The sequence below is a fragment of the Bombus vancouverensis genome, chromosome 8 (genome assembly GCF_051014615.1).
Source record: "Bombus vancouverensis nearcticus chromosome 8, iyBomVanc1_principal, whole genome shotgun sequence".
Lineage (NCBI taxonomy): Eukaryota > Metazoa > Arthropoda > Insecta > Hymenoptera > Apidae > Bombus > Bombus vancouverensis.
The window spans coordinates 8,222,458-8,246,859 of NC_134918.1; the positions used below are offsets into that span (position 1 = coordinate 8,222,458).

At 34.9% G+C, this 24,402-nt stretch overlaps 3 protein-coding genes across 4 annotated transcripts in view; 2 read left to right on the forward strand and 1 right to left on the reverse strand.

Moving 5' to 3' along the window:
- Positions 1 to 38: 38 nt before the first annotated feature.
- LOC117162723 (uncharacterized) lies at positions 39 to 2,211 on the reverse strand. The gene is made up of 5 exons (XM_033344633.2): positions 1,825 to 2,211; positions 747 to 853; positions 460 to 558; positions 259 to 375; positions 39 to 179 (listed from the first exon to the last, which is right to left on the reverse strand). Exons 1-5 carry the CDS (start codon positions 2,110 to 2,112, stop codon positions 50 to 52), a joined length of 741 nt encoding a protein of 246 aa, XP_033200524.1. The 5' UTR covers positions 2,113 to 2,211; the 3' UTR covers positions 39 to 49.
- Positions 2,212 to 2,361: 150 nt separating this feature from the next.
- LOC117162722 (translation machinery-associated protein 16 homolog) lies at positions 2,362 to 10,411 on the forward strand. 2 transcript variants are annotated; one of them, XR_013058991.1, is made up of 7 exons: positions 2,362 to 2,477; positions 2,558 to 2,649; positions 2,767 to 2,907; positions 2,996 to 3,144; positions 6,721 to 6,853; positions 8,365 to 8,395; positions 10,283 to 10,411. XR_013058991.1 is itself a non-coding variant. In XM_033344632.2 (5 exons), the coding sequence occupies exons 1-5, from the start codon at positions 2,475 to 2,477 to the stop codon at positions 3,447 to 3,449; spliced, it is 624 nt and encodes a 207-aa protein (XP_033200523.2). In that variant the 5' UTR covers positions 2,362 to 2,474; the 3' UTR covers positions 3,450 to 3,463. The 2 variants fall into 2 exon arrangements, 1 of the variants encoding a protein (XP_033200523.2); XM_033344632.2 differs by lacking the exons at positions 6,721 to 6,853; positions 8,365 to 8,395; positions 10,283 to 10,411 and adding an exon at positions 3,211 to 3,463.
- A 3,859-nt stretch (positions 10,412 to 14,270) lies between these two features.
- LOC117162662 (uncharacterized) overlaps positions 14,271 to 24,402 on the forward strand; it is a 92,056-nt gene continuing 81,924 nt past the window's right edge. Inside the window, exon 1 of the mRNA XM_076621138.1 lies at positions 14,271 to 14,872. Coding sequence (XP_076477253.1) covers positions 14,779 to 14,872 — 94 coding nt within the window. The 5' untranslated portion in view covers positions 14,271 to 14,778. The remainder of the gene's footprint in view (positions 14,873 to 24,402) is intronic.

Here is a 24,402-nt window from a genome sequence, read left to right on the forward strand (position 1 = left end):
TATTATATTTATTTGCAGTGCAGAATAAAAAGTTGTAGACATATTACTCTTAATCGCGTTTGCCGTATTTATCGTAAGTTGCGGTGATTTTTACTTTTGCGTAATAAGTCTTAAACGGGGATTCGTATTTCTCCGTATTCTGCATGCTCTTACAATCTCGTAATATACCGTGCACGTTTCTGAAATGACGTAAACAGGTGACAAAATTTTTCGATAATATTTTGTTAGTAAAGTCAGATATTTCATTTTTCTTATTACCGACACATAATGTTCGACAAGTCATGAAGTTTTCCATCGTTGTTACATCGCTGCCATTGTTCGTACAATGAGACTTCTCCGATTTCATCGAGATAATAATGGCAAAGATCTCTGAATCTAAATAAAATCCGTCGTAAGATAACAGAATACACGCACGACATGCATAATTGTGACATGAATGAAGTATCTTTGTATACAGACTTCTCTCTCCAAAGTCCATCGGCGGACGTAGATACCATGATAGAACCAGGTAATTTATCAGAAATGTATCTTTTTCCATCTAATTCGCGAAGGCCATAGCTGTCAAAAAATCATAAATATATGTTCCTTCCTTTTCTTATTTGTAGGTTATGGATATTTATAAAAAGTGGAAATTCATATATGGTTTAATATTAATGAGTACTTTAGCTTTGATATTTTGTACATTCTTATATATATATTTATTATATATATATACATAAAGATTACTTTACTCATCAAATATTTACAACTGAAAAGAATAATCACATATGGTCCTCAACAGAACTTCGATCTCAGTGTCATTTAAACACGCGTTAGGCAACGCTTCGTGAACGTCCAGCAATGTCTGATTTATCTAAAAGGTATAGATACGATATTTCAGGAGTTTTTTCCATCAATCTATTGCAAATATAATATAACTCATTATGCAATTGATACCCATTCATTTCAAGATTTTGTTATGTATTTCTGCTTTTATTCGCGAACGAGAGTTTCTAGTGTTTTTGATAATCAATATTAATTTCTACTGTGTATTTGACCGAATTGGAAAACAATTATTTATCGCGAATGTCTCTTAAATAATAAAACGCTGGGTTTGGACAAATATCGATTCTGTTTGAATTAAATTGATTAAATAACAAACTTACGGAAGGATGTTTGTGAAAATGTACTTTTGTATATGAAGCGAAAGTATATATGCAATTGAATAAAGTAATAAATAGCCTGCGAATGTTGACGTGTTTTTGAAAATATTAAGTAACAAAAAAGTAGAAAAATTTTAAAAAACCTACATATAACTTTGAACTTATGTAAACTAAAAAAAGAGTCGTAAAAGGCGATGTTGACTCTTGGAGTCAAAAGTTCATTTATGTCAATACTACTTTTAGAAATACACCAAGCAAGACAAATTATTGACGAGACACAGGACAGCCATTGCCGATTCAAAAGAAAATGCAACTAAAATAACATGTAGATAGCAATTAAGGCAACATGCAGATATGCAAAAAGAAAAATAAATGTAGAAAGATATATAAAATCAAAGAGATTTAAAAATTATAAAGTTCCCCTGTGTTATGTCTAAAATGGGAATAATAAAATCATTGATATGATTCGTCATTTCAAATTCATATCGCTGTTTTTTTACTTCAGAACTGCTATAAACATTTTAAATATTATTTATGTCTGGATTCCCTTGCGAAGTTCTCAAACAATTCGTTAAATGATGTTATCAATAAAATAAATAATTGTAAAAAATCTGTATTTGTATTTAAAAAATACGCGAATAGAGAGAACTAGGATAATCGAGACCGGTGAAAAAGGATCAACCTTTTCAGCAATGGCAAGGCACATCCCGCATCTGATACAAGCAGAAGAGAAATCGATTTCTATCATGTCGCATGGTGAACAAGAACGCAAATACGGAATCTTTTGTACTACTCCAAACTCTGTTGGGTCACAGTAATAATAATAATCGGATGTAGAATTCTGCTCGTTTCTACTTAAAGTCTGCTCGTTGCCTCTTTGACACTTGGCGGATCGTTTTCTGCCGAAACCCGTTCCATCTGAGGTTAAAATCAATAAAAGCAATATTACGATAGAAACTTTTATCTCCATTGTCGTCGACTTCCGTCAAGTCTTCGTTTTCTGCTCGCTGGATATGATACAGATTCCCAAAAAACTTTCTTCATATGAAATTTTACTAATATGCATTCATCAAAGATTACACATTTTAAAATAGGTTACCATTATAAGATTTAAAAAAAATAGCTAAGAATATCTTGAAACAGAAGAAACAAATTTTGAAGTTTGTTGGCCCGGAAATGTCATGGTAAGGTATACTTCGATATTATTTCTACTCTCGATAGGCGTCGCCGTAGTTGCTATTGACGATTCGCCTGCGCAAGATTATACATTGAGTAAACGCATAGCCTGAGTTGGAGTTTTGAAGGTTAGGATAATCGAAATAATTCACAGCCATGGTAATATTTTTACTAATTTATACGTATACAAAATAGATTATCATAGAAAGACTATTTGAGTGTGTTGTTATCTTTTATAGGCCACAGCAATGAGAAAAGACTTCCTGAAGTCAAAGAAAATGATACATCCAAATAGTAGAAAGTCTATCGCTATTGCGAAAAAAGCCAAGAAGTAAATAGAATTACTATTAAATTATATGATTTTATTATGTACATTTCATTTATTTTATATGATTATATAATACTTTTGTGTACTAGTGAAGGAAATGGTCAATGTGTTTCGTTTCAGAATATCAAATAGACAGAAAGGAAAAATGTCCCGCTTGATAAAACAGAATTTAATAGGAGAAAAAATGTTGTGGATCAGAAACAATATGATTCCAGGTGTGTGTCCCTATACTCCAGAGTTAACTGCAAGTTTGTTAGAAACGTAGGTAAAACAAAGATGTATGTACATGGTGATACATAGAATGAGCATTAAAGATTTGATTAGTTATAGTCCTATGTTTGATCCAAAGGTACATAGCAAGAAATGATAAAGAAATGGAACAAATTGCTATTAAAAGATCTATAGGTAGCAATAGGAGTAGACAGCATGCTAGCAGGGAGAATATAATTAGAATAACCAAGGAGAGAGAACAAGAAGAATATGATACATGTGGAATAGGTAAAGAATTACAGTCAAATTTATTTTTAATATATGTTGATATACAAACTCTCTTTTATTTTTCAGAAATTCCTGATATTTTAAATGCAACTCAGTGTAAAATGTTAATGAATTGGAATAATGAATTACAGTGTATGAATAATTTTAAATTTATAAGGTTTGGTAAGAATGATTTAAACAAAGCATTAGTGCTAAAAGAAAGAAAGCAAATAGCTATGCCTGTAAACAAGAAAAATTTATTAAGTAAGTCAGTTGATTCAAATGAAAATAATCAATCGACAGAATGTGTAATGGAAACAGAATAAATTCTGTAGATATACATCTTTTTTACCTTCATCTCTATTTAAAAAGAAAAGCGAACAGTTTTATCCTTTTTTGTTTGCAAAATGCTAGAGACTGCATTTTGTCTTGCTCTTGTCTCCCACAAGAAGCAGTCATGTCACAAGGTACAAGGGTACGGTAGAAGAAAAAAGAAAATGTTCGATTGTGAAATATTCAACAAAACTGAAACATGTAGATGAATCACGTGCACGTCATGAATATTTTGCATCGTTTTTTCGCTTTTTCTTCATTTTTTTCTCTAGTTGCTCATTTAACAACGAAGACATAGTAATTATTCTAAAAATTGTATATTTCAAAATGGTAAAAAAATCAATAGTAATAATGATAAATATACGATTTTAAAAGTTTTTTAAATTCTTTACATACTTAGAATTAATCAAATAGCTTAGTATATAAAAGAGTGAACTTATGTCGCATGTTATAAATGCAGCTGCGTTTGTTTGTTAAAGAAGAAGAATTTGTTTTGTTAAATTATTATTGGTATACTTCGTCAACTTGTGATATATCGATACAACTTGCCAACCATCACTTAATAGCTTCTCGTTAATAAAAATAATTCGTAACTATTTAATAAGAAGCAGTATATTCTTAGTTATTTAGAAATTTACTTAACGATGTTTAAAAATACGAATATGTTTAAAAATTATAACGTAAATATATATATGTCTCATTTCATGTTTCACTAATATATCTCTAATTTAGATTAAATATCTGAAGCCTGAAACTTAAAACTTTTAATACATCGCATACGTTTCAAATTTAGTAGTTTTTAGGTTAGATTACCTTCGCTTTCCAAAGATTAATCTTAGTATATGGATTTAATGTGTCATACAGTAACTTTTCTTTGTTAGAAAATTTTAGAAATTATCTATATGACCGTAATCTTATTTCATAGTGGATATATTAGATTTGATGGACTATATTTTAATTTTATTTTATATTACTATTAATAGAATAGTAAGTAGAAAGATTACGTATATGCACTGTGACATAGTACGAATAAGCTTACAATTTTTTATATTTCACCTGTAACAGCAATTTGTAATTCTGTAATTATCTGTCTTCACATAATACTTAAAATTCGTATTTTGAAATCATGGTTGTGATGTACGCATATATATGTGTTCACCTTAGTGTTCAAATTCTTATAGTTATGTGCTTTAAAAATGTCTAGTTCATCAGTTCGTAAAATGTAAGAGAATTTTTACGGTGTTTGGTATTTCAAATTTGTATTGTATAGAAACAAAGCCTCGCCGTCTCAGCCAATCCACAATCGGCTAGGCTCACTTTTGGCGGGATACCGCCATTCTACTGTCGAAGAGCGAGTCGTTAATATGTGTCACCGTTCGAAGCGTATAATCTGAATTTCTTAGTACTTCGATTGCTGTTATTACATTACATACATTATTATTAGGTTTGTTGAATTAATGTCTACCTATTTAGTTGTTTATTAGATATTATTAACAAAAATTTATAAAATCTTTCGAACTTTTTTCTGTTTTCCTCCATTGGTAGTCTATTTGATCGTTTTCATTACGTGTAGCATGTATCATAAACTTTTGAAACAGAATATAAGTCCGACTATTATTTCACTTTAATATAATTTGTTCCAATTTTATACGTTTATTTCAACGTTTTTCATACAGTAACGTTTAGTAACGTTGATTTATGATATACACATTTATGATATGACAATCATATATATATATCAATCGTATGAATATGCACATAGGCATGCCATATTTAACGTAATACGACTAAATTATACGTAATTCTATGATTTCTCTTAAGAATACTAAGGTGGAACTAGACGTGATTAAACAAAAAACATTACTTTTTAGAGAGAGTTCAAATATCTTCAACGTTTTTTTTATTTTGAATAATTGTTTTCCTCAATCTGTAGTGCAAAATAGAGTTTTGAACAATTCGATAAAATAACCAAGACATTCTCAATTGAAATTAAAATAAAAAATTAAAAAAATAGTTCATGTATTATATGAATTGTAAATGCATGACGAGAAGATTGCAGCGTCACTAAATCCTTGTCAACAATTTTTTGTTTTCACGAGAGCTCTACAGTACCAGACGCGTGCACACGAATTTTGGTCTGTCACAAGCATTTTCGAATAATTATAAAATGAATGTAGTTTATAAGTAAGAAACGAACATCCGCAGTATAATTCTTTCAGATAGATTGTATTACATTTAGAATCTTATAAATATTTGTCAATATCAGGAAATAAGTTACAAAGCACAAATAATATTTCAAATATATTCTATTTCGTAATATATTTTTTATTGATGAGTAAATTAATTAGAAACAGCAGTATTTTCCGAAAAAACGCTCACTTCCCCCATCCTTCTCTGTTAATGCAGTTTTACTTTCGGAAATTTTTTGTGACCGGATGCAATGCGGTCTTAGAGTCAGTATGCTATGTAACGTTTTTATAATTTAATATTTTAGAATTAGATTTACTTTTACGTTTTCAAAGGCGTGCTTTGATAATGGGATCGCCTAAGGACATTGCTATTAATATTTTATAATATTCTATTACATGTTATGTTTGAAAAAATTATATCTTTCCACCTTTTTATCTATTAATCAATTTTATTTAATCAAGTGACAACGTATAAGCGCAGATATCTTCGTTTCAGACTCACTTCTATTCGTCAAAATGATATTAAATCATTTGTGTTTACTCTCTGTACTTTTATTTTTCATCTCACTGTTCAGCCTAACGTATTGTTTTTTGTTTTGAAACGTAATATGTCTATTACTGAAAACATATCCTTTAGTGTAGGTGTTCCAGGAATTTGACGAGTCCTATTTGTGTATGTAGGAATAGCCGACAACTCTAGCCCCCTACTCCTCCACAACCCAAACTCGTTGGGTAAATCGCGGTGCGGGGTGTCAGTTTAGCGTGGACAATCAGAGGGATTAGACGTATATCCATCCATGTCATTTCGCGACAGGTGGCTTTGGCACTTTGGTAGACATTTTTCTACCGTTCAAACTCACACTATTGTTACTTTCTGTGCGTTTTTCTTCATTACTTCGTTGTAATCTATTATTTAATTACCTTTGTTTCTCCGACTGTCTTTTTGATTGCTCCATTTACCGGTAGCTCGTACAATGAGTTTTCGAAACACAATTTGACCATGATCTATGTTTTATTTTCAAATAATTTATTCCTTTTATACATTTGTTTTAATATTTCGCTTTTTTTTGTGCAGATTACTATTATTTGATTCCGAGAGAAGCTTTGATGTATTAGAGGGATGCTGCGAAATTCGAAAGGACGGGATGAAAGCCAAAAGGACGCCATGTTGATTAACGATAAATTTGATAACTTTTCGTCAAAATGTGGTAATATTTATTTATTATTAAATTAACTCCATTTCTTATAAATATTTCGTTATGTTAACGTAATTAATATCTAATATAATAAATTCTAAATTCGCGGTTTTTATTAAGAATACCAAGATGAAAAGTGCAAGATTAAAGAAATTACTTTTTTCTTTCGAATATATTAAATTATGTTTCCGAAGAATGTGAATAGACTGTTTAACGTAAATTTAACATAGATTCTCTCGATTCTATTTCATTTGAGTAACACATTCAAATAACTTTTTCATTTTAATACATAACATAATATTGACTATTAATTTCGTCTTTCTCAATAACTTGTATTACATTCGAGAAAGTACGTTATCACAGATAAGTTTGAACAGGTTCTGCGCGTCGCATTTTTTTCGTGTTGTGTAGTTTTGTTTAACGGTCAGAAAAAGTGCGCCATGTTGCATTAGAACGAAGTCACGTAATGCATAAAATATGTGAAGCTGTAATGGCGGACATTCAATTTGGCGGATAATTTTTACAAATCAATGGTATTATGAAATATTCATATATATGTATTTGACAATAATAAAAAATACTTTGAAAAATATTTAAAAAATTTTTAGATTTTTAGACAGGTAAGATCCATAAATAAATTTTTAGAGTTTTAGGTACGTAGGACCCACAAACAAAGTTTTAGATTGTTAGACAGGTAGGATCCATCAACAAACCTTTAGCTTGTGAGGCAGATAGAATCCATAAATAAATCTTCAAATTTCTATCTAGGTAGTATTCTATAAATAAACATTTAGATGTCTGATGCTCAGAGTTTACAAAGAAATTGTTCAAATTGGTTGCAGGTGAAAGTCTATGAAAGGAAATCTTTAGACTTCTAATAGGTAGAACTTGTACAGAAATCGTGTAATTTTTATGTAAGTAGAGACGACAAAAAATCTAAAGTTTTGATTTAAACTAATTTCAATTTAAGTTTATTTCTAAGAAAGAAGATACTCTCTCATAGTACAATCAACATATTCAACATATTCAAGATCAACGTATTTAGTTGTGAAAGATATATTCATTCTGTACTTAGACGCAATATTTCCACTCCAATTTTATTTATTATATTGAGATATTTATGCAGATAGGATTCATGAAAATCTTTGAATTTTTGAGAGACTGGTTAAGTTAGATTTGTAGTCAGATAGGAAGTTGAAACTTAATTTTTACTGTTAGGTAAGGCATTTGTGAATTAATTTTATGAATGAGATCCCTGGGTATGTTGATCATTCTCAAATTAAAGCCCCAACTCAGAATTAGGTAGGCACTTAATAGAAAACCTAGTAATGTTAGGAAGCACTGTATCCCCGTATGTGTGTGATAGATAGATCGTTTTGAAATTAAAAATGGCAATAGAAGTATAAAATTACTGATAAAAATAAGAAAAAGAGTCTCATATAGAATTATACGATTAGTTTATGATTTAATGTAATTTTTATTTTCATGATTATCTTAAGATCTAATACAATTTTTAATTTTAGGTGGGTCTCCATTCGCAGCAACCTCCACACGGTGAGATCCGCATAATCATATTAATATTTAATGTACAATTTCTAATTGCATCAATACGTAATTAGAATTATGAATTGTGTAGTAAATGATAATATGAGCTGATTGGCTGCGATCGCGATTAGTTTTACATAATTATATAGTCAAAATTTGTTTATTATTACCTTTTAAAGGATAGTTAGTAATTGCCACGATTTACATTCCAAATTCGTTCGTAAGTTAATTAACTTTCACTCTGCCCACTGTTCTTAATTACCACGCGTCTAACCAAATTCGTCTCACGAGTGCAGCGTCGAATCCATGGCTCGTTGCAAATTAAGCGAAAATACGACAAATCTAACGAGGTGTTTTAGCTAAATTAACATTAATTCGATCGACCGAACCGGTAGAACTATCAGGAAGAAATTAAGGCGATATAATAGATCATTGATTGCAAGAGTTGTGCGACGAGCTCTTAAATATTTCTGCAAATTGACGATATCCGGATAGTACAGTTCTTCAAATTCATAATTCTGAAAATATAGTATATAGGTCATGGAATGATTAGAATAAGGATACATATTATCATTTTCACGTATTTGGATATTCAATATTGATCAGTATATTAAAAAATGCCCAAAATATTCAAAGTGAAGTATTCGTTAAAAAATTGAGAGGGTGAAACAAATCTTTACTTAGATATTATTTCTTTAATTATATTCATAAAAATCTTCAATCTATCGATCGGAATTTCCAATTACCATCAACTTTCCAAACTTTCGTTCGGTTTGTTAACAGAAAGCTAAGAATGCGCGAGATGTTGGATAGAATCTTCAGTCTACCGATTACATGGACTCTTCTAGAAATTCATTTGCGTTGCCATTAGTTACAAATAGAACTATAGTACCTGAGGATGGTTGGCTTTTGGTATCGAAGTAAATGAGTGGAGTGCTTGTTAAATAACGTTTCACTGATGACCTATCGTAGCTAAAAATTCATAAATTATCCAGGTCTCCAAAGTTCTATACTGAATCTTGATCCTTTATTGAACTATATTCGAAGTGACTTGAATCTCTAAAGTATCGTTGATCTCTCAATTGTTTCGAAATTATCATTCAGATGTTTGTTACTATCTACGATTCCATCGTAATCGCGTTTCGATTCCTATTCGGCAAGTAGTACTCAGATAGCATCGAATTTACCACATCGGCCATTTTTACGCTCGCTTGAGCTTTACGATCTCCCGACGTCCTTGCATTCTCAATTATACTCGACGCTAATCCTCCCACTTGTTTGACGGACCGGTGCTGTCGAATTAGAAAGTTCGTTGTCTAGCTGTGACTTTTTGACTTTTGCCTTCCTTCGTCCATCTATGCGGAAAAATGACGAGGCGATGGAAAACGCGCACATAGGACGTGAAATTCAAACTGTTGATGAGAGAAAAGATGCGTTTGTTTATGCAGATGTTGATGCGCATGCGATTAAGATTTACTGAGAGTATTCGCGATCCAGTGGTTCGTTGATTGGGGTCAAATTGTGAACGAATGGCTTTATTGAATAGTAAAATTATGCCTCATAAATTTTGCAATTTGTTCGAAATAATAAAAATGAAATAGCTCTGATGAATTATGTATTGTTGGAAATTTAACATTGAAAATATTCAGTTATTAACATGTACACGTTCTTACTAACACATTGCTAATCTTGATTTATATGGTAATGTGTATTTTTGGTTGGGTTACAATCCACGTCTCCACAATCTATAGAATAAGACAAACATTTGAACCACGAATTAAGGAATTATTTAGTGAATCAATTAACGAATCATAAATTTCCTTCCTGACAACATGCTTTGACAATGAAGGTAATTCAATAAATACATCCTCTGCATCATTATGAACCTCTTTCTAGCCACCGCAAGTGTGAATACGTGACTAGGCTACGAATTTGATGGCTAGAATGCGGATGTTTATGGCAAATGCGAACACAACTGCAGGAAAAGAAAGAATGTTAAAAGTAAGTTATGTAACGTAAATAATAAATTATATAAGTAAATAATTAAGTAAAAAAAATTATATAAGTAAATAATAAAAGTTATAAAATTTAGAAGATACCACATATCCTGATTCAAGCTTTACTTCCACGTTATTCGTCGTTAAGGTGCTTATCAAAGATCCCACTTCATTTAGTCCAGTGTGATAAAACACTGACATCTAAATGTAGCTTAGAAAGTGAACGTGAAACGTCTGTTGTATATACGTAGCTATCACAATTGTCAGAACCTTCGTCGTCCGAGGATTAATCCTTTCACTGTGGATTAAGATGACTATGCGCTGCAATAACTGTGTTGTAGAACTTAAGAAAAATTATTTTATATGGATTTGATGTATACTCATTTCGCTATTGGTTAGAACAGGAAACACATAATCGCCCATGTGTCGCAACAATTCTAAGCCTTAACAGTTTATATGGTCGTTAAAAAAGTTTGAAATCAGTTTAAACATTAGAGTATAATGTACAAGTAGAACGATAATTCGAACAAAACCATCGTTCACGATAAAAGCGCCCCGTCGATAAGGCGTTAATCGACTCTTGTAGATCTCTCTCGGGGCTCATTTTCTCCGCCATCGTCGTTCAATTTCGCGGTCTGTAAGCGTGACCGGCGGCTCCTCCGCAAGATGCAAAGAAAGAAGCAAATGGGAAGAGAAGAGAAAAAAAAAGGAACGCGGAAAAGAGAAAGAGGCGAAGGAAGGGAGTAATTTCTCTAGTGGAATCTCGGCGACGGAATTCGAGAATCGGTCGGTAAGCGAGTCAACCGACATCGACACGAATATCTCGGCGGAGACGAGCCAGACAGCTGGAAGGAGAAGAAGACTTAGCTCGTGAATGTAGGTCCCCCGGGTCGCCACCTATAATACGAACCTCCCACCTCGAGGGAGTCGTGCCACTATCTTACAGCTTCCTTCAAGAAGCGTGCCCGTTTCACCGTCGAGTTCATTCAGTTCAGCCCGGTCAACAGGTGGACCACCTTATCGGGAGACTCGAAGCAAGGTTGACTTTAACAGGAGCGTTCCAAGAGATAGAATCTTGAACGCGTACAGGATGTTTCTAAAATCGCGTCGAGCGATTCGTAGGTGATGGGATATTTCTCTGCTTCGTGAGCGGCAAGGTCGTAGGAAGTAGGATGCATCGAAACTTAGGTTTTTTTTTATTGATTTCGACGTTTTTGTTCGGATTTTTACTAGCATTTCGTTGGTTCAGAAGGAAACTGAGGTTTTTAGTCGGTCGTGTATTGGGATTTTGGTGATTCAGAAGGATATTTTGACATTTAAGAAGCGCAGAAGGTAAATTGAATGATTCTGTTGAGGTGAAAAAGATGTTTCGATTTTCGGAAATCTAAACGCTTTAAATGAGCCACTTTTGAATTAGTAATTTGTATGATTGTAAAATGCTTAATTAAAATAGTTCTTGTAAATACGAATTTCTTTTTTAAATGGCACAACGTATTAGAAGATAGAAGATCTATGAATAAAGAAATTGTATTCAAAAGATTTGAACGATGAGTTAAATGGGATTCCTCGGTAAAATATAGCCTTTTATAATCTGGCTTTTATTGTGGTTTATTGGTATTATCGAATAATCTTTAGAAAGCGAAGTAATTATTAATCAATTAATATATCATCTACTTTAATGTCCAAGCCAATAGCATTCCTAAGGTGACAAAAATGTTGTTATACTTTCCTCGCTATCATTTCTTACTTCAAATTCAAATTCGCCTTTTCGATGAATCTTTATTCACTCGAACAGTTTATAGTGAAATCTTCGACCGAATATTTCACATGAAACTTCGACACTTGAAAGGGATACCTCACAGGTGGGTCTTCGTTTCTGCATAAATTACTTTTCTCTTTTAGAAAAAGTAAATCGAAGATCCGTTATTTTTGAAAGTAATTTTTGTCGAATCCTATATAGCTGTCTAAATAGTAAAGTATGTTAAGGACCATAATATTCTTTTATATCTATTTTGTAAAGAAATATCAAACATTCGTATTCTATAATTACCAGACTTACGAGTATATATACATTTGAAAATTAAAAGATCAATAAGTCAGATATTGTGTAAATCAAATAGATAAAATACTCAAACATAATCAACACATGGTTCAATCTTTAAATTGGATCTCTGAGAGTACTATTGTCGAAGGAACCAAAACGACTACCATTCATGCTCGTTGCCTATCATTTTCTTAACAATTCAGCAGCAGTAAATGGCGAGCTTGCGGTTTATCGTCATGGAAAATGATCAGGAATGGGTTTTTCAATTAGCAAAACAGAGGTTTGACAAGCAAATTAAAGCAAATGTAACAGCTGTGCCGACGTATTGAGTCACACTAGTGCACCGGCTTGAATTACCACATAACGGGTGGTCCTGTAATACAACTCGAAAGTGGCTGACTGGATGACGGAACGACTGACCGGAACGACGGGTGAGTCGCGAAAGAGACGAAAAAGAACGAATCTCGTTGCACGAATTAATCGAGCAACTTTCTTCCCGAATATTTTCTATAGTACTTAGCTACATGATGTTTTAGTCTTTAATCGTACACAGATCTTTTTTGGAATTCTTTTTGATTCTGGTCTTTCGTTAAGAAACTCGTAGCAAAATTTTGTACGAAATATCCCTGGTTTCTGTGTATTTCAAATTGTTCACTTTTCAACGTTATACCATTCCCACGTTTTTATAGTTTCCAATTCCACGGCTATTAAGTTTCGATTCCTATATTTGTATATCCTTTCAATTATGCTGTCTCTGCGTTTTCCCAGTTCCCAATTTTTCCACTGCCCTTATTCTTCTTATTATTTCTTCAATCCACGAAGGCATTAGATTGTAATATAAATTTGTCTCGCCTCCTTCGTTTATATGCTAAATATAAAAATAGGACGAATGTATGTTACAACCTAATAATTTCTACCATTTACACATTTTTCAACATTTCAATTTGTATACCAAATGCACATTTCTTTAATTATATATCTTCAATCCCATTATACGCATTTTCGTCGCCCAATAATTACACCCCCACACGATACAAATCCTCTTGATTCTCCCTCAAATCCCCATTCCCCCCACTCTTTCTCCGTCCCCAAACTCCTACCTACTTCTACTGTCATCCTTCCAAGACAAGGATACTTCAAAGAGATAGTATGCAAGGCCGCGTCGTAGTCGGCTGTAAGTTGGCGCAAATATACATGCGCACGCGCAATTACAATGACAATAACAATCTAGCAAAGAGGAAAGAATAATGCGACAAACGGTTCTTCTCGCCACGAAGAAGATGACGATAATGAGATTAAGAAAGAACTTGACCCACGGCACATCCGAGAGAATTTTAGTCTAAATAAAAGTAGCTAGGAAGTACTTTCGAAAAGTAATTTATTTTAGATGGACGAATTTCATTCCTGTAAACTGAATTCGAAGAAAAGCTAAATTACGCGCCAAGAGTAATATTATTCAAATAAAAATGCCTTCCCTATAAAATGCCTACGATTTTATTAGTGGAAGAAAGAAACATACATAATCGTGTGTATAATCTACCCTTCTTTCACAGAGCTCCTATAGCGACGAATTTTATTCATTCTTACTCAATTCTCACTTATTCAATTCATTCAGAAGTCATATTACCCAACAAAAGTTAATAACTTAGTAAGGTTTTTATTTAAATAGTATCCATATATATGTATAATCTTCACGATCCAGTGGTAGAAGAGAGAAACGTGTATAATCTGTGATTGAGAGGAGGGGAAGAGAAGCGATAGAAGAAGGGGCCTTACCGGCTCGCCTCTGGCCTCTCTCTCGATACACCTTTCTCCGGTTCCCAACAGCCGGCGGTGGGCCTTGCTTCCCCTTCAGTCCTCACCGGGACACAGACAAAGTTACGCACCCGGAGAAAGGTCAATCGGTCGGCTGCTCCGCTCGTCGAGTACCAGAGCTCTCGTTAACTGCTCTGTCTGGTGACCAGGTGGACAAATTTTTCCTCTTCGTATCTCCGTGGATAGACTGTGATTAAAGGAAAAAGAGACTCGTCGACGATTTTAAACAATATTTTTTCGTTGTTCAAATAACAGAAGAGAAATTTAGTTCATCGTCCGATCGGTTTGCCCTTCGTTTGTTTAACGTTTCGTCTTTCCGTCCATGTAGATTTTGGTTACGTTTTTCGAAAGATCTTTTTTATTCGGTCACGTCGAGGGTGAGAATAATTCGAAGTGTGTAAGATAAGAACGTCGACGATTTTGGTGCTGATGTAACGGGCTAACGTTGTTCGTTCGTATTGGACCGATTTACATGAGAGTGTACGTCTTCTGTTGGTAATTTCGTGCAGCGCAGCTCCCTGCCAGCGGGGAAACAGATGGGCAAAGACATGTGGAGGCTCTGGTTCACGAAACTGCTGCTGCTGCTGGCGGCTGTGTTACTCTTCGCCGCCGTGGAAACGCGATCTGAGGGTGAGTTTTCTTGTTTTGGTGTCGTATTCGCTGTTCTACACTTTGAGAATCTTCTATGCGTTGTAGTGTATCTTTGACAATGAGGGACTCAGACGATGAAGTGATACATTGTGGTACCAGTGACAGAATCTTCAATTTGAGGAAACTGTGGGTGGAGTCTTTGAATCTACGAATCTGTTTCTCCAAACATTAAAATATTTTAGTACGCGTAGCTACGAAGCCTTGGAAATTTACAATAGAATTCTTTCAAATTCATGAAACTTTTAATTTAAATTTCCATTTTTTATATTACTAATTTTAAATATCAATGTCGTACGTCGTTTTCAATTCAAGATTGCTATTCCATTTCAAGGACCAGTAAAGACATGTTCAGTATTTTACGAAATTTACCACTTCTGTAATATTTGAACAGTCATATTTAAATTATCTTACAAAATTTCCATACCACTGAAAACAGAGAGAATACACCAAGTTGCGTGACTATCGAATTGTCGAATCGAAGTTTCATGAAACGAAAAACGTGTGGTAGCGCAAGCTTGTTTGGCAGAGTTTTCCCGAGTCTCGTTGCGCTTGTGCAAACGACGACATTTGCATCGTGCAAGCCAGTCGTGGTTGGAAACGCGTTAAACACTTTCTAATTCGTCGCCTCGAGAAGGGAGAAAATACTTGTCGCGGAACGCGTTGTGCAATTCCGCGATGTAGGAAGAATTTCGTCGCACGGGTACCACGATTTTGGTCCTGTTCGACGTTGAAGAAACATGACGAATAGGAAGCTAGCTGGTCGAACAACAATTCCTTCGTTGTGACAGCTGTTCTTCCGCATGCAAGTCGATATAACGCGGTTGTCTTCCCATTAATAGGACATCCACTTTTACATTACTCTATCGTAGCTGTAGCTCTCACCAACGAGGAATTGTTCGCGTGCAACTGTTTTCCTATGTTTAAGACGAGGCCAAGAATTATCAGCCGCCTTGAGTGTTAAGATATTCGCTGTTAAGAAAAATAGAGGAAAAAGTAGAGGGAAATAATTTAACACGTTCCTTAGTATTGATCCATAAGTTGCATCGATTCAATTATTAGGTTGTCATATGACATATTCGCTAGAATACTACAGATTGTTTGTGTAGGTACTAGGAAGTGCGTGGTGTATTCACAGTGAGGTTTATGGAAAATTCGATGTCGATTTGTGCTTCTTTGGTTCCATATCTTCTCTGAGATATTCACATAGATATAATGAGATATAACGAATGTATACGAAATTCACATTGTTTTCCTTGACGAATTTACAGTTAGTGATTTTGCAATGAAAATGGTACTGTATTTGTTATCAGTGTTATATAATTGCGTTATATTTTATCCTATTATGTTTATTATGTTATGTTTACATTATGTTTATTACACTGTTAATCAACTGCTTATACGAACGAAGAAGCGAACAGAGTTAGAGCAAGAGCGTAGCGAGAAGATAGAATAAGATATTCAAAAATATTAAAAATTCTGTGCAAGAATCGAGGAATAATTGAATATATTCGTGGGAAAGAAGACAAGAACAAGTGTTAGATCGAGATTGATAAGGGGACAGCGGGCGGTCTCACCTGTAGGAATTAGTGAATGAAGGTAATTTTGAGGAACACATTGCATAAGTTCAATGGAATTAACGTTAAGAGCTAAGGAATACATTAAAGAGATAATACTGTGGTCGGAGGTGTTGCAAACCGCGTAACGGTGTGCGCGACGTAACAATACGTCCCGTAAATTCTTGTGACCCAAATGATCCAGAAAACAAGTAGAAAGACGATGAAGCAATACCTCGTCGAAAACGTTCCGTACAGACAAACGTTTCTTCGTTTCAACGCGAAATAAAACGTAAGAAACGCGCCAGAATAAGTCAAAAGATTACTTCAGCGATGAATTAAACGCGAATGAATAAAGTATTTTTTAAACGACCTAGAAATCCTCTCATTAAGTATCAAATTTATACTAGAATATTTTTAGACTACGGCGTGCAAGAATTTCTTAAAATATTCATTTCGAAGACTATAAATTGCTACCTGTAAAAGATCTTGTTACTTATCGTTACGTATAAAAAACGCTATATCAATTTCCCATGGCCGCCACACGCGCCAACAACAAAACAGTCTCAACACAAGAACCTTCCAAAATATTCCCACCTGATTAAAGACAGACAAGCGTCCCAGTTACATTAATTAACCCGTATCAAAGACGAACAGTCTCTATCGACGTAGCCGATGAATGATCGTTCCACATGAAAACAGAACGGAAACGGCGGCGAACGAAACCGATCTCCGCGAGGCCGATGCATTAAAACTCGAGAGAAATTAGGACCTGCGAACTACTACATTAGAAAATAATGCCGATACTTTGTGTGTTACGAACGGTATAACGGTTCAAGCGGCTTATGGCGCTCAGTCGCGCGCGCTCTACTCTGGTATCCGCTTGTTCGATTCCTCGATCGAATACAAGATCGACGATGCCATGCGCGCACGCTACCGTCCATCATCGATCACACGTCTAGAGCCGGTGTAGATCGTTCGATAACGTCTTTAAGATTCTTATCGTTAATCGAAACGAACCTGCAGAAATGCGCGGGATGTTTAATGTTATGACGCACTCTTCGTTTACGGTCGTGAGTTTAGTACGGAATATTCGCTCTAGAAGGAAGCTTTTTCGTTTCTTTGAAAGATAAACGAGGGTGTTACAGCTGGTTAGAATAGTGTTTTAGTTGAAGATTTTAACAGATTTTCCAAGAGAATGAGAATAAGAAGTGCTCGAATTCTATGGAATTTTCTTAATAGGGGAGCAATAGTGATCAGAGATTGTAAATTTATTATTTTATATTGTATTGTAGTATTGTTATCGATCGTATCTTCTGCTAAGTTATTAAACTGAGTCGAATTGTTACATAAATCGGTGACTAGAAATTTCAAATTCCTCACTTACCAGTCATATGTCCTTGACTTGTCAGAGGTCGCATTATTAACTACCTGTCTACCATATGTTACTGACACATTCTCTTACGAAAACTATCCACTATAGAAATACCAACAACTTAATGAAATGCCATAAACAGTTCCGGCGAAACAGGTTTCCAAAAATTTAACTGGTTTCCAAAAATTCAACTGGTTTCTTCACTTAACGGGACATTCACAAATTTTATGAACGTTGCTACAGCTTTAGTAAAAAAATTTCCTTTCTTGAAAATGCTTTCTTTGAAAGACTCGCGAGTGATTTCGCGGTTGGTGCTCACTGATGAGAACAGACTACTTTACTCGGATCTTTATTAAATATGCATGTAATCATTTGCCAGCACGAGTCAGCTCACGTAATTCCTCAATTAATTCAAGAACGGAATAACGAACGATGACTCGACGTTCACCGGTGAAACGAACTACCTGCAGAATCAGAAAAACAAACTACAAGATACGTTGCTCACCGCCATCTCTAATTGAACGTCTCGGAAGCGACGTGGTGCGAATTAGTCCTTCCGTCGTGGCTCTATCTTCCGTTGTATCTTGTTGGCGGTGAAACCGGGCAACTAAAGAATGAAACGATTCAGGAAATTCTGTGTTTGTGTGCAACGAGTTTCAATCGAGAGTAATGCTTTTTCCTTTCACGGATTTTACGTATATGATGATTTGAAGAGATGTTTGATAGGGTGGTCACAATTGGAAATTGCGGTTGGTTAATGGTTGATGTATGCTAATCGCCTTGAAAACTAGATATAATCGTATGATTAATATGAATATTGTTATTATTTGATCTTTTCGAAAGTAGGAATTTCGTGGTTTCCAGATCCGACTATGAAATTTACTTAAAAACTGTGAAAAATTCGCGTTACTCAGGTTTCAAACATCAAGATACATCGATTGCGAAGTCAGTACAAGTGCAAACTCAAACATTGCGAGATCGTTTACTCTCATCAGCGGAATGACTTAACTTCTTCGATTCTTCAATTAAAAATCTTTCGTTAGGTCAACGATTTCTAACACTTTAGCCATATTATTATCCATTAAGCGTCGTATTAAATTCAACTTTTCGTTTCTGTAATTGGAGAATTTTTCTCAACAACAGAAAGGGATATTAATAGCCAACTTGTTGCTTTACAATGATCAACCTACTTCAGTCTCCAAGTTCAAAGGTTTAACGCCATCCATAGGTTTCCCAGAATATAATCAACTGAGAAAGATCTAATGCGTGGTGGAAAACAAACTGTGTTGGCGATAAGATCGCCGTTAGCACGGGCTTTAGCAGGCTCGACGCGGAATCCTTTTACACACGCAAACCTAGACAGCAGGATCATCGTATATCAGAGAATCGCGAGCCGCGGACGACTCTTTCACCGCGAAGACGAACGAGCCAGCAGGAATCGTGGCTCGTTAGCAGAGATCTTCGACTCGAGCGACGATCTCTCCTGTTTTGCAGTAGTGAATGGAACACGGAGGTAATGTCCGCAAGGCCAACCGGCGTCGATAAAAATGCCACGAATAATGCAACCAGCCGCCTCTGTTCCGCGCGCGAACCTCGTTTTCCATCCTGATTTTGTTGCTTGTGGTGCAATCGTTCCTAAGAGTTGGATTTTATGAAGTAACTGACGACGGATTCTTGGATTTTGGTTCGCATCGGCAAGTCGAGGACATTTCCTGTTTCGCTTCTACTCTCTGTGATAACAGATGGAAAACGTAGTAAATGATGGTGAATGATAAGTTGCACACTTCTAATCGTCTGTAAGGGAATTAGCGTAATTTCACCTGTAAACTTCATCCCACATTTTTATTGAAGAAAAGTTAAAACATTTGACTTGACGGAGGGTTGTATGAGACAGATATTGTAGAACTTTCTCAGGTTTTGTGAAAACGTAGGGGAATAAAGAAATCAGGCTTGGGTATAAACGATCAAGTTTGCCCACGAAGAATTAAAAATTATTAAATTACTCTGGCGCGAAATTCAAATAGGGATTAGAATGTAAAATTTCTATAAAGAGTTTTAAAGAAATGTACAAATCTGCGAAGAATTTGATTTCTAGAACGCGAACGTTTTAGACGATACTTTTTGAGCGTCTACTTTTATGATAATTTCGTAATGATACAAATGATGAACAATCGAAAATGTTCCTAATAAAACCAATTTTTGTTGGAGGAGATCCATCATGATGTTGGTTATATACAAAATATCGTATTTATATCGTGAATACGATTTTTATTTTTAAAAAAATGATTGAAACGATATGAGAAATTGTAAGAAGCTCGATTCTCGTCGCAAACGAATATTATTCAGGGTTAATGAAAATCGCTGGGCGCCTCCTTTTTACCGATCATGGGAAAGCCTAGTGTTCCTCTATTGGAATAAACCACGGGGAAAGCTCCGATTGCATATTAATGTAAGTGGAAATCTCGGTCGCAGACTGCAAGAAAAGTGAGTTCAGTCTACCTTTCCTGATCGTTCGATCAGTTTCGATCATTGGGAAATTCTCTGGAAAGTAAACCAATTGAAGAATATTACATTGGTGATGGACACAGAAAATGATAAATATCCTTGTTTGAAAGTTACAATTAACTAGAAAATGTCTTAGATATCTCTTGGAGAGACCGAGAAAGCATATTTATTAATAAATTTATTCCGTTGATTGGTTTACGAATTCCGTTTATTGAAGCTAACTAAGGCAACGTGATATCAGAATTAACGCAGAGAATTACAATTTAAAACGTAATAAATACGATCTTTTTCAAAGTGTAGAGACATTAAGCTTCAACTGGTTTCAATTCTACGCAACACAGTTCTATCAGTAAGTTGAAGTAGTATACAAGAAAAGTTTGTATTTGAATTAGATCGACTATATATTTCCTTTAGAAGAAACTATTAAGTCAATCATATCTCGTCTAGATTACAAATTAAAGATTGGATTTCATTAAAAATTCATTTCGCAACTTGAGACATTATCAATTCCTTTCACCCCCATCCAGTGATATACATATATATTTTTTAAAACATTGAAAAACACGTAAAATCATCCAACAATCCACTTAAATCTTCTTCGATACTAAAGAAATAGAAAACGGATCTTCAAATACACAAAACGTGTCATTTTCACCGAATCGAGTCTTCTCTGGTAAAAAGAACGAGACGACGAAAAGAAAGACGAACAAATCCGAAAGAAAAGATTCTTTTGTTCCGAGAGAAGATTGGAAATGGTAAGCTCACCGTTGCAACAGTATTTAAAGGCTTTTCTCTCCCCTTTATATGCTCGGTTTGGCGCGAGAACTTTCTCCACCCGAAGGGGAAAAAACCGAACGATGGCTCGGTACTCGCGAGAAATGCCGCTTCTGTCCGTTTTGCGCAATTGTCCGGCCAGCCATCTACGGGAGACACTCCTTTTTTCAGTGCCGTTTAATTTGCCGAGCTGTCGTGCCGCGAAACGGAGCGGAGACGCTTTTAAGTCTCTGCAAGAATGCGCCGCTTACGCACACCGTCAGGAACTCGAACGTTACGCTACGACTAGATTTTTGTCCCTTTCAGTAATCCGGCAAACATGATCCTCTTTGGAAACTAGCTCGACTTTCTTTTTTCGGCAATGTAGAAAAATTCACCTTTAATATGATGGAAATTTGGTGCTGGAGCTTTCTTTAGAATATTCGTGGTAACCCTCGAAGCTTCTGGAAAATAGTTGTTTTAAAGCAATGTATAATTTTATAGACTTAGACATAGTCTTTTTTCAACTCCTTAAGCTTCTAGAAGATTTTGAATAGTAGGGTGCCTTTTTTCTTTAGACAATTCATAACATCTTTTTAGGTTTTTTTTTACAGTGGATGAATTCTCTTTCTTCAGAATATTCGTGATGTTTGTCGAGGTTGTTGAAAATTACTTGGATCTATTTCTTTAAAAAATTCTTCTATTTAGCTTTCTTCTTGCAGGAAACAGAACACGTTTATTCTAGAGGATGGCCAGTTTTAACCTGTAAACGTAAATTACTTCTAAAGTACGTGTCGCATAAGGAAATAGTTCAGATAAGGTGTGACGTAGCTTTTTTGTAGACAAACGCGTCTACAAAATGCGTCCACTTCTTACCTAACACTATTTTTTTAGACAACACATAATGTACGAGTGATTTGCATTTATAGATTAAAACCGGTCATCCTGTATAAATTTCAGAGAACTAGATGTAAATTTAGAGCAAAGAAAAATCATAAAATTGTAGGTTTTTTGACAAATTCGTAATTATTAGCACGCACGTTTTTCTTGCGTCTTACTATTCTTGCTTTACTTCGTGGGAATTAAATGTCAAATTCTTTGTCTTTCTAACTGTCTAAGTGTCACTCTGGTAACCCACCCAGCTCATTTAACAGTGTTGCACGCAAAGTTCGATTGGCCAAGAGACAGTGGAGCGACATTTTCGTGGCATTTGCGTTACAGCTTTGAATTGCCTATGTAAGAGGATACGATCTACAGAAATACACATATTATGAAGCAGCGAGGTGCAATTATGACAGTGCACAATAACAGTATATTACGGCAATGGTGATATAATTAAACGTTTGTTTTACTTAGCTCCTCAGTGTATTAACCAGTTCGTTATTCGATGTTATTCGATATAAAAATTGGATGTCTGGAAATGTTGACATGCAAAGGATGAGATATTTCGATTAATTGAAAGTTAAGAGCCACGTTGTAAATACTGCGGAACCGATCGAAGTGAAACCACGACGAAATATCACGTAGCCCCGTTTTCTCCAAAGGATCACGACGACGCGCTGCATGAGCTCTCGACACGAAGCCAATTAGAAGCGTTAAGGCAGTTTCTGCCATTTGTACCAATCGCATTCTTCTTGGCGAAATGTTGGCCATGAAAACGTCAGCTGTATTTCATCTTGTTGCATTGTCAATGTTACGAGAACACGTTACCTATAAGTCAGTAATCTCATACATCTCAGAGAAATTTTCGAAGAATGATTTGACGCTGATTTTCCAATTGTTCGGTGAGCGATAAGATTTTTGTTTAAATTAAAATTAAATTTTGTCAGTTTTCGTATAAAGATTTCGACATCTAGAATTCTACAAAATGTTCGGAATTAGTGAATATTCTCCTCCCGAAGAAATTGAATTTTCCTTAAAGAAGAATTCAAATACAGTTGATCTATGATTAAAAATGTCAAAAATTAACATTCTCCGGAAATTCCATTCTTTGTGAGCACTTTAATTTTAAAAGAGTTAAATATCTTAGCCATTAAAAAAAAAGAAAGATCAGGATCGGTTGGTTCGAGCAACAACCTCCTATTAGAAATGAGGAATGAAAGGACAGCGAGTGCATTGGAAGGCCATCGAACAGAACACGGCGAGAATTGTATTTAAAATGTGAGCAAGTTGAATATAACTAGTGGAGTAACAGTAAGACAGATTTCAGACTTGACCAAGGACGAGAATTCGAAAGGGACGCTTCATGTCACGGTCATCGTGAATCGGCGTCCTTACCTCGATGACGTTAATCGACATTTCCCGCTGGTTTCCCAGCCACGATAACCTCGATGATGCTTTTTGCTCTCGTTACGGGTCGATTACATTGAGAGTGTCGCAGGGAAAGTGGAAGTACATCCAAATTTCCTTTTTTTTTCTTTCGTTCTTTTTTTGTGGAATATTTTATGCCGATTTAGACACTGAGAAGTTCATCCATGTTGTAAGAAATTTAGATATATTTATTTATAATTTAACGATGTTCTTCTCCTTAAAATCGACACTTTCTCCTTTTTATCCTAAGATTGTTATAACGTATAATGTTATTTTATTAACGGAGAAAGAATACGCCTTTCCTAGAAATTATAATTATTAATTGCCATTATTATTTTTCTATTAAACTTTAAGTTCTTCATATTTAAACATCGTTTATATTTACACGGTTTTGTTAACTACGAGAATCTTAGATTTATCTCGTCGATTTAGAATAGACGAACTCGAAATATGTATTTATATCTTCAGCGAGGAGAAATTTGCAACACAGATGATTCTTGTGATAATCTTATTTTGTTGAATGTAGTTTTTACTACGTGCAGTGCAAATTAATATATCACGAAGTACGTTATGCTTCATAAAGATTCTCTTAGTCAAAGAACGTATTTTATTTGGAAGATAGGCAGTCTCACGTGCATGAAAAAATGTGCCACGCGAGGACTCGATTCATGAAAGTGGACACGTGAATATCACTCTCCCATCGTCCGAATGCTGCGGGCGATGAAAGTTTGCATTCCCTGGGTATCGAGTGCTCGGACCAGGTCCTAATTTCACGAACGTGAACTCATCCGTGGGCTCAGCCAAGAAAAACACGTTTCTGGGTGCTTCCTCTTTCTCCTTTTCTCTATTACTCGCCCCTGTATGATTCGGTTTGATGAGCTACAAACTTTCAAGAAACTGTTTTGCCAATTCAATCGAGATCTTACTTGTTTCTTGTGAATTTAAGAAGCTTTCTTTAGTTATAAAAGTAAGCTGCCGCTGCAGTGCTACCAACGATACGAGTGGGGGAAGCT

Coding starts and splice junctions, on each gene's coding strand:
- LOC117162723 (XM_033344633.2), bottom strand. CDS start 2,112: ATGGAGATAAAAGTTTCTATCGTAATATTGCTTTTATTGATTTTAACC. Junction 559..746: donor TGTGATTATTCTTTTCAGTT/GTAAATATTTGA, acceptor ATTTTTTGACAG/CTATGGCCTTCGCGAATTAG. Junction 180..258: donor TTGTCGAACATTATGTGTCG/GTAATAAGAAAA, acceptor ACGTCATTTCAG/AAACGTGCACGGTATATTAC.
- LOC117162722 (XM_033344632.2), top strand. Junction 2,650..2,766: donor ATTGCGAAAAAAGCCAAGAA/GTAAATAGAATT, acceptor GTTTCGTTTCAG/AATATCAAATAGACAGAAAG. Junction 2,908..2,995: donor ACTGCAAGTTTGTTAGAAAC/GTAGGTAAAACA, acceptor TTTGATCCAAAG/GTACATAGCAAGAAATGATA.